Source organism: Scaptodrosophila lebanonensis, unplaced genomic scaffold (genome assembly GCF_003285725.1).
Source record: "Scaptodrosophila lebanonensis strain 11010-0011.00,11010-0021.00 unplaced genomic scaffold, SlebRS2 tig00000024-arrow-pilon, whole genome shotgun sequence".
NCBI classification, from domain to species: Eukaryota; Metazoa; Arthropoda; class Insecta; order Diptera; family Drosophilidae; genus Scaptodrosophila; species Scaptodrosophila lebanonensis.
Genome location: NW_022060538.1, coordinates 5902838 through 5913718, shown reverse-complemented (window position 1 = coordinate 5913718; position 10881 = coordinate 5902838). Strand labels below are relative to the sequence as shown.

At 39.7% G+C, this 10881-nt stretch overlaps 2 protein-coding genes across 2 annotated transcripts; both read left to right on the top strand.

Moving 5' to 3' along the window:
* The first annotated feature begins 3895 nt into the window (after positions 1-3895).
* On the top strand, positions 3896-5169 carry LOC115622009 (uncharacterized histidine-rich protein DDB_G0274557). Its single transcript, XM_030515864.1, has 4 exons — positions 3896-3999; positions 4064-4128; positions 4570-4934; positions 5000-5169. The coding sequence occupies exons 1-4, from the start codon at positions 3976-3978 to the stop codon at positions 5167-5169; spliced, it is 624 nt and encodes a 207-aa protein (XP_030371724.1). The 5' UTR covers positions 3896-3975.
* A 621-nt stretch (positions 5170-5790) lies between these two features.
* Positions 5791-8316, top strand: LOC115622008 (endochitinase). The gene is made up of 7 exons (XM_030515863.1): positions 5791-5794; positions 6114-6747; positions 6806-6929; positions 6993-7484; positions 7549-7731; positions 7802-7990; positions 8045-8316. Exons 1-7 carry the CDS (start codon positions 5791-5793, stop codon positions 8198-8200), a joined length of 1782 nt encoding a protein of 593 aa, XP_030371723.1. The 3' UTR covers positions 8201-8316.
* The last annotated feature ends 2565 nt before the right edge of the window (positions 8317-10881 follow it).

Below are 10881 nucleotides of genomic sequence, written 5' to 3'. Positions count from 1 at the left end.
GCATCCATAAAACACAAATATTTATTGCACATATATACACATATACCTAATTATATATATACTACATATATATATATATATATACCTAATGTACGACATACAAGTTACAAACGAGACAAAATTGACACTGCAAGCGACAAATGTTATCAATAAAGATTAATAGTTGAAAATTCAAATGGAAATTCTCTTATTTTCGCCAACTACTCGTAGTACGGAACAGGAAGATATTTGTACAATGCCCAGCCGCTGGGCGCAGTTACGAGACGTGCCTCAATTGAAGCGCTCGCAGCGCAATTCAAGATCAATGTTAAGTCTATTAAAACAAAATGTGAATGCGTCGACAACCGGGCTGGTCTCCGGCATGAATCACAATGAATATCAAAATGCTGATACGTGTGCCGCAAAAAAAACAACAACAACAACAACCAAAACACAGCAAAATAAAAACCGCGGCAGGCGCGACACGACACTTAAGGCATGACAAACAGCCACAAAGACGCATCGGGAACGGGAGGGGCAACAGTTGCTGGCATTGTGTGTGTGTGTGGGTGGCTGGCCGACGACTAGTTGATTGGGCAGTGGCCAAGATGTGGGTAAAGCTGGTGAAATTGGTTTATTTCTGACACCACAAGCGCACAGAAGCAGAGCATTCATTCTACACACTCGTATGTATAACTTTCTAAAAGCCTTATCAAATGTTTAATATCACATTAGCATATAACTACACCGGAAACAATTCTAGGTTACAACTTGTGTGGTTATTGGTTCGTAGAGCTTTTCAGAAATCATAAATAACGTGAATTGCCCCAAAACCAGTTTAAAAATGTGTACGAATTTTTTTAACTCTTGTGCAGAGTTACAGTTGAACCTTGCTTATCCAGACTTATATTAACAGGGTGTATGATTTAATAATGTCAATCCCTGATTAGTCTCCAGCGAGTGACTACTTTTTTTCTATTAGATTTTTTTTGAAAAAAAAAAATACAGGCAAATTGATAACCTCCTCCTTTTTTGAAGTCGCTTAAAAACACAGTCGCAGGTAAATATTCAACTTTAATTCACAAGAAAACAAGATAGAACGCTACAGTCGAGCAAGCCCGACAGTAAAATAGCCTGTACTCTCCACAAAAAAAAAAAATTCAAAAAAAAAATTAAATGATTAAAAAAAGTTAATGAATTAATTAATTAAATTAAATTAGAATACATGTTTATGTTCAGTTTAAACAGCATACATTTACATCACGTACCTATGCGTGTTTATATGCGTGTATGTATGCAGCACAAAGTTGAACCAAAGCAGCAACAACAACAACAGCTGCGGGCAGCGCTGCCGACAGAGCTGCAGGCAGCGCATGAGCAGCGATTTTACTTATGGCTATAACTTTCTTCAGAATTGACCTATCATGATGAAATTCGGCACACGGACACATTAGTACTAACTGGATGTACCTACCAAAATTGATTTCAAAATTCCGAGAATTACGGAAGTTATCAGAAAAAATACGAATAGCGGGGGAGTGGGGGGGGGGGGGGGGTGTATCAGAAAAAATAAACAAACTCGTTCTGCCTAGGGCTTATAGGAACCTTGATACCAATTTTGGTTATCCTAGCTCTTGTACTTACTGAGATCCTTGCGCTCATACAGACAGACGGACATGGCTATATCGACTCGTCTTCTCATCCTGATCAAGAATATATATACTTTGTGGGGTCTGCCACGCCTCCTTCTGTGTGTTACATACATGCGCACAAAACTAGTATAGCTTTTCACCCTTTGGGTACAGGCTATAAAAAAACAGGGACAATAATAATCCTAATCCAACTAATCACATCATTTTTCTGAATGCTAGATTTCCTAGTGATAAAGAAAGAGTTATCAAACTCTATACCTAGTATTAGCTACCATACATAATTCAAATATTTTGTAATATATTATTTTGAGATGATAATTCTAAATAAGTTCAAACGCCGATATATTTCTTTTATTAAAGTACAAGCTTAAGAGTCCTTTAGTGTTCGAATTTTTGAGACAATTTTTTTTTAGTTCCAAATTTTGACACAAAAACCCAATAACGCAGCCCCAAAAATTAAAACAAAAAAACGACGAGAGCAGTTTGTTTCGGATTTGTTCTCAACGTGTAGACACCATTTTTAATGCAATCGGTTGAAAATTCTGAATGTATCTTTTGGAATTAATTAATTCTTCACATTTTCTCATTTACATTGTGAACGCAATCTGGTGTCCATTTCATTCAATAATGTCCAATAATTCAAATCACTTTCGAGTGGAAAGCATTGCCAACTAGGTTTCGAACAAAATCCAAGCATACTTTATGGGTTGCATTTTCGGTTTAGCTGTTCCAACCAGACTTAAGGCAGCTTTGTATGTACTAATTTACGAAAACATTAAATTGAACTCACTCGTCAAATGTGTTTTAGTGTATTCGAACAATCGTAACTTTTGACATTTGAGTTCACAATTTTGAAAACAACTACAAGTATTGGCTCCGATGACTAACAAGTAATGTACAGTACAAATACACTTTGTGGGTTTCGAGAAACCTTTGCTTACGGCTTTTTCTTTATTTATTCTTGATCTACATACTCGTATTGCTACCAAGCGGATTTATCATACCGCCAAGAGTGCAACTACGTAAAATACCGTGATTGATGGGCCGATCATCCGAACGACCACATCGTGGAAATTTATTCACGGTGACGGTGATGTTGAGGTTGAGTTTGAGTCGCTGTATGCAAGAGAGTGTAGCCTAGTCGGAGCAGTATTTAAGTTTAATGGCTCTGCTGGACCCTGGAGGCCTAAGAGATCATTATAATTTTATAAAGCTGTTTGATTGGCAGATGGGAATTTGTTTGGACGCAGAGCCATGCACGGACAGGTTGATTAATAAGGTACAAACCTATGTTGAAAGTAGTCATAGAATAAGTAATTATTAAGATAAGGACTTTCAGAGGTCGTGGATGAAATGTTAACAGAAAGTTGTAGCTTGTTGTATACCCATTTAATATATAAAGAAATTTTAATATAAAATTGAGCAAATGTAATATATTAAACTTTAAGATATAATAAACAAAGGGTTAAAACTTCCGAGGATTGCATTGTAGATATATTTCTTTAAGGCGACGATTGTTGATATCAAGACTATAAAGAAATTGATGATTAGGATGTTTTTGGTCGGCTTAATGTCAAGCTTTCATTCCATTAATGGTCTATCACGATATTATCGTTACTTTCCACTGGTCCATCTGTTCATCACATTTTCAATATAACTTTTATTTCAGAAAAACAGAGAGTCGTTTTTTTCCAGTGTGTAGAGCACGCGCCGCAAGAAATGCGTGCAAAAACGCCTACGATGAATGGGGAATTAGTCATAAATATTTATGTCAACAGTGAGAGTAAAACTTTGTTTTAAAGAACATATATTTCTTTACAGCTTAGTGCTGCTTCACTGTACAGTTTCCGTTAAAAAATAGTTGCGAAATTTAAGACAGCCGCGTAAATTACCACAACATCTGTATTCAAAATGATAAAGACTCGCTGCCAAGTGACGTCAAAAAAAATTCGCACCACAAACGCGTTCCGATATTTCACTCAACTGTAGTCATATTGCGAGCCCTCTAGATATAAGGAAAAAAAGCGACAACAACAATGTGCTAATTAACTTTAAATACACGCGTTGATACATTCAGAAATAGCCTGCATATGAGCGTTCAAAAACCTGTAAAATCATTAAACCAATCAGGTTTGCACAATACTTGATGTCGCTGCTTCCAATGATGCGCAGATAAAATACTCAAAGTCTGAGTTGAAAAATATAAAAAAACCTAACATTGACATTGTAGCGGCTTTAATTGTGCGGAATAAAGTCAATCGGCCGACTCGTTCGTTTTAGTCAGCTTTCTGTAGCTAAGCCGTGAAGTTCAACTCGAAGCGACAGATTTACGAACCTCACAGATATGCAACGGCCGTGCAGTGCATTGGTAAGCCTCTCGATTTAAATAAAGAAATAAAAAAACAGAGCATTTTTCCGATATTTTTTTATAGTTTGCTCTGCTGCTGGTGAGCCTCGGGGTGCAAGAACTGATGGCTGCACCTTCCATTGACAATGCGTAAGTATTAAGCTTTGGCTTTTTTATAGTCCTGGATCAAAGTTAATTTATATTCTTATTGGACGCATCTCTACCGCCATAAATTGAAACTATTCTTTGTCACCACCATAAGACAAATCGATCTAGACATTTCTGTACATCTATCTGTCCGTCCGTCTGCATGTATGAAAGCCTGTATTTTGGAAACACCTGAACCAACTTTGATCACACTTGGTACGCACCCTTTCCTAGTCCCTCCTCATCTCCCTCTACAGAATTTTGTCAATACTGTTCACAATTCCAAAACCACACTAAAACTATCATAGAACATCATATTTTTAAAAATTGTTCTCTGTTCTTATTTCTTTGCTCTTGCTTTGGATGTGGAAAACATTAAAAAGTATCTGTTTTTACTATCAGGCCTGCTCGACTATAACTATCTATCTTGTTTTACGACCACAGCGCCTATACAAATGATGATCTGGTAGCAGAGGAAACGCAAAAGTCACTTTCGTTAAAAGTGGCGCCGGTCTTGAAGAGGAGCCACATCCACAGCCACAACCACAGTCACAAGCGCCATCGTAGCCATCCCCACCACGCCGACTATCCTCATCTTAGGAAGTGGGAACATGGATATGGCCATCAACATCATCAGGGTTGTCATCATGACTCCGATGAATTTGATTTTGATGATTTTGGTCCACGGGCGCATAATGGTTTTCCGTCTCATGGTTTTCCACCCCATGGATTTCCGCCGCCTGGCTATGGACACTTTCCTCCCAAGACACCAGAGTATCCTTTTAAGGCACCTTTGGCGCCATTTGGAGGTAGGTGCATCTCATTACCTTTAAGGTTGTCTTAATTATAGACCATACTTGTGACTTTACTTTAGATGATAATGCAAAAGCTACGCCCGCAGAGCCCAGAACAAGCACAACCGATAGGGTACAGCCTCAGCCTCAGCCTCAGCCCACAGCTGCTGTCACAACAACAACTACTCCAACAACAACTACCCCCACAGAGGAACCAGCTCTGAATATTGACTTGCGTATTGGCACTTAGTTAGACCTAAGTTTCCAATCTCAATACTATATGTAGTTGCAAAAGCTTGTGTGCATTAAAACCTCTGACTTTTAAATAATTTGCTGGCTAAGTTATTTGGTCCATTAAGTTGGTCAAGTGGCCATTGAACTCTTTTGCCATTTGTAGCTGCACTTTCATGCCAGGATGCCCATCGTTGCGAATGCACAGCGTAACCTTAAACCTGGCTCCCGAGTCGTGCCCCCCAATGCGCCTGTCACACAGTCACACAGATATATGGTAATTCTAGAACATAAACAAAAGCGTGCGGTTTATTTTTTAAAAGCAGCCCATAAAAAGCGAATGCAAAACAAACGAAATGAAAGAAAGTCGAAGACGCGGCTACTGAGGTGGTGGTGATCTTTAAATGAGCACAACACGAACACAATCATCAAAACAACAAAGCGTCGCGTCTCACGCACTTTACGCAGGAACAAAGGCCCGCTCAAAGAACCGGACCGAAGCAGACGCCGTGCCTCCCACTATAAAAGCTTTGCTGGCGATTATTTGAGTGTCATTTGGTGGCAAACGAACGTCGGTTGCGCATCGTAATCCAAAAACTGAGTCCCAGTCGCGAGTGTCGAGAGTGTGGAGCATTAAGAAATGGGTAAGCCTGGTCGCGCATACATAATGCATAAGTTGGCGCTGGTCTCTCTTCTAAGTACGAACGGTGAATGAACTCCGTGTATCCAGAATTATGGGCACGTAACCTTAGCACGATCAAAAATACATAAACACTAAACCTTCAAGTGCACTCAAAGAGTTTTACGAAACATGTGGCATTACGTATGCAAGTCGTGTAGAGGGCACAAATCGAATAAGACAAGTCGTAACACCAGACGATTCCAGACGCTTTTCGAATTCACTTTAAATGCCAAGCAACCAAGCCAGGCAATATCTGATCGACGCTCTATTTCCCCACATAGTGCATCATCATGTTTGCCAGAGACTGCTGCTGGCCCTGCTCATCGTCTTTTGTGCCGGCCAGGTGTGTCGGGCGAGCGATCAGCCTGCTCGCATTGTGTGCTACTTCAGCAATTGGGCCGTGTATCGTCCGGGCATTGGGCGTTACGGACTGGAGGATGTGCCCGCCGATTTGTGTACACATCTCGTTTACTCGTTCATCGGTGTGAACGACGAGGGCTGGGATGTGTTGGTCATTGATCCTGACTTGGATGTGGATCAGGAGGGCTTTAAGAAATTCACGGAACTGCGTCAGACGCACCCCAAGTTGAAGCTACAAATAGCTGTGGGTGGATGGGCCGAGGGTGGTTCGAAGTATTCGAAAATGTCAGCGGTGCGAGAGCGTCGTCAGAGCTTCATACGAAGCGTAGTCAACTTCATGAAGAAGTACGACTTCGATGGCTTCGATCTGGATTGGGAATATCCTGGCGCGACGGATCGTGGTGGCTCCTACGGCGATAAGGACAAATTCCTATACTTTGTGCAGGAGCTGCGGCGTGCCTTTGATCGTGAGGGACGTGGCTGGGAAATAACTATGGCCGTGCCGGTGGCCAAGTTCCGGCTGCAGGAGGGCTATCATGTGCCTGAGTTGTGCGAGTAAGTCAAAATTTAGAACTAATCTGCTGGCGCTGATTCAGTTTTGTTTCGAACACAGACTACTAGATGCCATACACGCAATGACATACGATCTGCGGGGAAACTGGGCCGGCTTCGCCGATGTGCACAGTCCGTTGTACAAACGCAAACACGATCAGTACGCCTACGAGAAACTAAATGTCGTAAGTATCTGCATCATACAGCTTTGATGGGACACAGCCAACTAATTAGCAATGCCATTCAAGAATGACGGCCTGGCGCTGTGGGAGGAGATGGGCTGCCCGGCCAACAAGCTGGTCGTTGGCGTACCATTCTACGGCCGCACATTCACACTGAGCCAGTCCAACAAAAACTATAATATGGGCACATATATCAACAAGGAAGCGGGTGGTGGGGCTCCGGGACCCTATACCAATGCCAGTGGATTCTTGGCCTACTATGAGATCTGCACTGAAGTAATGGACAAATCGAAAGGCTGGACAGTTGAATGGGATGATGCGGGCATGGTGCCGTACACCTACAAGGACACACAGTGGGTGGGCTACGAGAACGAGGCATCGGTGCAGATCAAAATGGACTTCATCAAGGCCAAGGGCTATGCGGGCGCCATGACTTGGGCCATTGATATGGACGATTTTCATGGACTTTGCGGTCCCAAGAATGGACTAATGCAGATACTCTACGATAATATGAAAAACTATCGTGTGCCGGAACCGACGCGCGAAACGACGCCAAGAGTAAGTTGTTGGACCCATGCCAAACGAAAGCCAATGAATATGCTTTGCTGTTTTGCACTTGCAGCCAGAGTGGGCGAAACCGCCCGCCACACCGCCCAATCCCGATGAAGACGCCTTTGTACAGCCAGCGGTGACGACGACGCGTAGGCCGACCAAACCGAAGCCAAAACCTACGTCAGCACCAGTGAGCACAACGCAAGCGCCGGTGCCAACAGCGAGCAGCACCACCAAGAAATCAACTACAAAGGTAGGTTGACAGTTCGTCGCTTATTTTACACATCATTCAACGAGGCACACACACACACACACACTTGCAGAGACCTAAGAAACCCAAGAAGACTACGACTAGTAAGACTACAACAACAACAAGCACGCCAATGCCCGAGAAAATCACAGAAGAGCCAGAGGAAATTGTAGATCCCGAGCAGCCCGCCGGTCCTCAATTCGATCCAAGCGAAATAGACTGCACCAATCGTGACTATGTGCCTCATCCCAATTGCCGAAAGGTGGGTTCCCATTCGTATATTCTCCGAATATCTATGTGAATTTATATTTTCCAGTATATCCGTTGTGTGCACGGCAAGCCCGTTGAGTTCGAGTGCAAGGAGGGCACAGCTTTTCATACCGTTTTGAATGTCTGCGATTGGATCGAGAATAGCGATCGTTATTACTGCACGAAAAACAAGCAGAGACATAGTGGCAATGAAGCCCACTAAATATTTAAATTTATATTTATTTATAGCAACCTATATTTATGACTACATTTAGAAGAGTACGCAAATTCTCGATGTGAGATGCGTGTTTAATTTTATAAGCAATTCATATTAAAAGTTCCGACGCGCCGTAAACTAAGTTTCCGCACATTCCTGCAAATAGGATTTATGCATGAGACGAAAACAATAAAACTAAATTTCAAATAAGATAAAAGAAAAGTGGTTCTTGATGAGCCATTAAATGCAATATTTTAGCTGACTCACATAAGCTGAATTCATAAATCAGCGTAAATATGAATGTTGACTCAACTAAAAGGTAAATGGAATATATAATACCACTATTATACTTCTATAGGTTTAAAAGAAAAGACTTTCTCAACTATACAATGCCATAAATAATAATCAAAGTAAATTTTAAAGTGTAATTAACTAAATAACTTATCAAAGCACAGCCCAAGCTACTAAGTGTGGAGAGTTTAAATTTCTTGCTCTCTTTAAATTTTGTGTTAAGCACTGGTATATATTTAAATATAATCTTATCCACCCAATAAACCAGGGAGAAGGGTTATTTAACAGCTTTATGATATAATGCACCAATTTAAATAAAATTTTATATAATGTTTGAATATAAATTAACAAAACAAAAACAAAACATAAACAAAAAACAATGTTGCTACTATGAATAATTTATTCACACGTCGTTTCTATGTGATGAAAGAATTATCTCTTACTTGAGAGGAAGATGTAAGAGAAGCTTTTCAGTTATTTTGTTTAGCTCTAATAGGCTGATTCTTTACAAAACAGTTCTAATAGTAAGAGAATAACCCATTCATACATTTTTCATTTTCTCGTAATTTGTTTGGGAAAAATGCGATTCGATAAATATCAATTACCTTATTGAAACGTTTAATTCGTGTTTCTATGATTAGCTTTTAAATTGGGTTCGCTATTGTAAAATAATATAGTTTTTATAATAACAAGAATGCGTTTATATAAGAGTTCAACACAAATAAGTAGTAGCATTTTTTCAATTTATTGAATTTGATTATTCAAAACATAGGCTTCATTTCATGAAAAACGCATAAGATTTAAAATTTCTGTTAAATATTGACATCAAAGTTTTGCATCAAACACAACTTTAAGCAGAGAATCCCACTTAAATAGGAAATATTACGTAAATATAATGCCGTATAGGCTATACTCTATGGAAATGAATGGTTGAAAAAATTAACTTCACTTCGTAAATGAAAATGTAAGATTTCCGCTGAATATTTGATGCCAGTTTAATACAGTTCGTTTTAAGCACAGCTTTAAGCAGAATTAATTTCATATTTGTAGCCTCCCTATAAAAATTAATTGTTGAAAAAATGAGCTTCACTTTGTAAATGAAAATATAAGATTTCGGTCAAATATTGCCATAAAAAAAGTGCCCCGAACACAGTTTTAACCAAATAATATCAGATAAAAGCAAAGTATTTCAAAAATTTAATATAGTGCAGTCTCTCTATGGAAATTAAGGGTTGAACATGAACTTCGCTTCGGAAATTAAAATTGAAGAGTTCTGTCAACTATTGCTATTGAAGATATGCTTGAAAGAGAACTTTATGCAAATAAATTAAAGTAGTATTACGTAAATCGAATGCAGTCTAGCCTCTCTCTTGAAGACTGTTCAACTATTTTATTCAAACATAGGTAGTTTCAGGCGAAGAATATCAGATTCAAAAGAAAAGTATTACATAAATCGAATGCAGTGTAGCCTCTCACATGGACGGGGACGCATGAATCCGAGCAAAATTTCGATTTGCATTATGCGCTAATAAACGCAATGAGTTGAGGCATTTTGCACTTGTCTGTGGCGAGGCATCGCCTTGGACCGAAAGACACAGCCAACAGCTGTTCGGGCAATCAAGCGTACAAATGAGCAGTGATAAATGCTACAAGAAATGTTCATTTTAATATTTAAGATTTTCAATTTTATTTTTGTAATCACAGGCTACTGAGCGCGAGAGTGCGACACCAAGAGATGAGTTGAAATAAATCGCTTCTGACTACAAACAAATCATATGGCCTAGCCCTATAGTTTGCCGATGTTTTTGAGGATCTCTGACAGCTTTCACTGCTGAGCGAGAGCGTTGGCAGATTCTCATTCCATTGCCTTCGAAAAGACATATAATTTACTCAAAATGAAAAATTATGAGAACGTTGTAGCAGCGTGTACTTTTGAGTGGGTTTCTAATGGGATAGCATTTGCTATTATTAAACAGTGCTCCAACAGAACATGAGCAGAGCTTCTTCTTCAGTGCTGGGATCTTAGAGAGAATACTATCCTCTACTACTATTTTCATAAATTTTTTAAAACTAACTCTATGTGAAGAAAGACTTCATTTCTTCATACGACAGATTTTACAAGGAATTTTTTGTTGGCGTGATAAAAAAAACAATTGAAATGGCTAAGGATGACGGGTCTGAAGACTTCTAAAATCGGCACCTTTCTGCATGATTGTCCAAGTTCTACGCATCATTAAGTCGTTGGAAGTCTGCAGCCCGACAATCCCGAGGATCATGATTAAAAAGCCCGTTCTTATCCGTTTGTACTTGAAGCACAATCGGAAGGATAAGGAAGGAAAGCTCTGTCTGATTCTATTCGAGTTCTTGCAGTATACGGAAAGAAGATTTGAAAAGAT

Excerpts from the sequence above, each read along its gene's own strand:
- LOC115622008 (XM_030515863.1), top strand. Across the intron at positions 6,930-6,992 it reads CCTACGAGAAACTAAATGTC|AATGACGGCCTGGCGCTGTG; the intron begins GTAAGTATCTGC and ends ATGCCATTCAAG. Across the intron at positions 7,991-8,044 it reads CTCATCCCAATTGCCGAAAG|TATATCCGTTGTGTGCACGG; the intron begins GTGGGTTCCCAT and ends TATATTTTCCAG.
- LOC115622009 (XM_030515864.1), top strand. The coding sequence starts at position 3,976 with ATGCAACGGCCGTGCAGTGCATTG. Across the intron at positions 4,000-4,063 it reads AACGGCCGTGCAGTGCATTG|TTTGCTCTGCTGCTGGTGAG; the intron begins GTAAGCCTCTCG and ends ATTTTTTTATAG. Across the intron at positions 4,129-4,569 it reads GCACCTTCCATTGACAATGC|CGCCTATACAAATGATGATC; the intron begins GTAAGTATTAAG and ends TTACGACCACAG.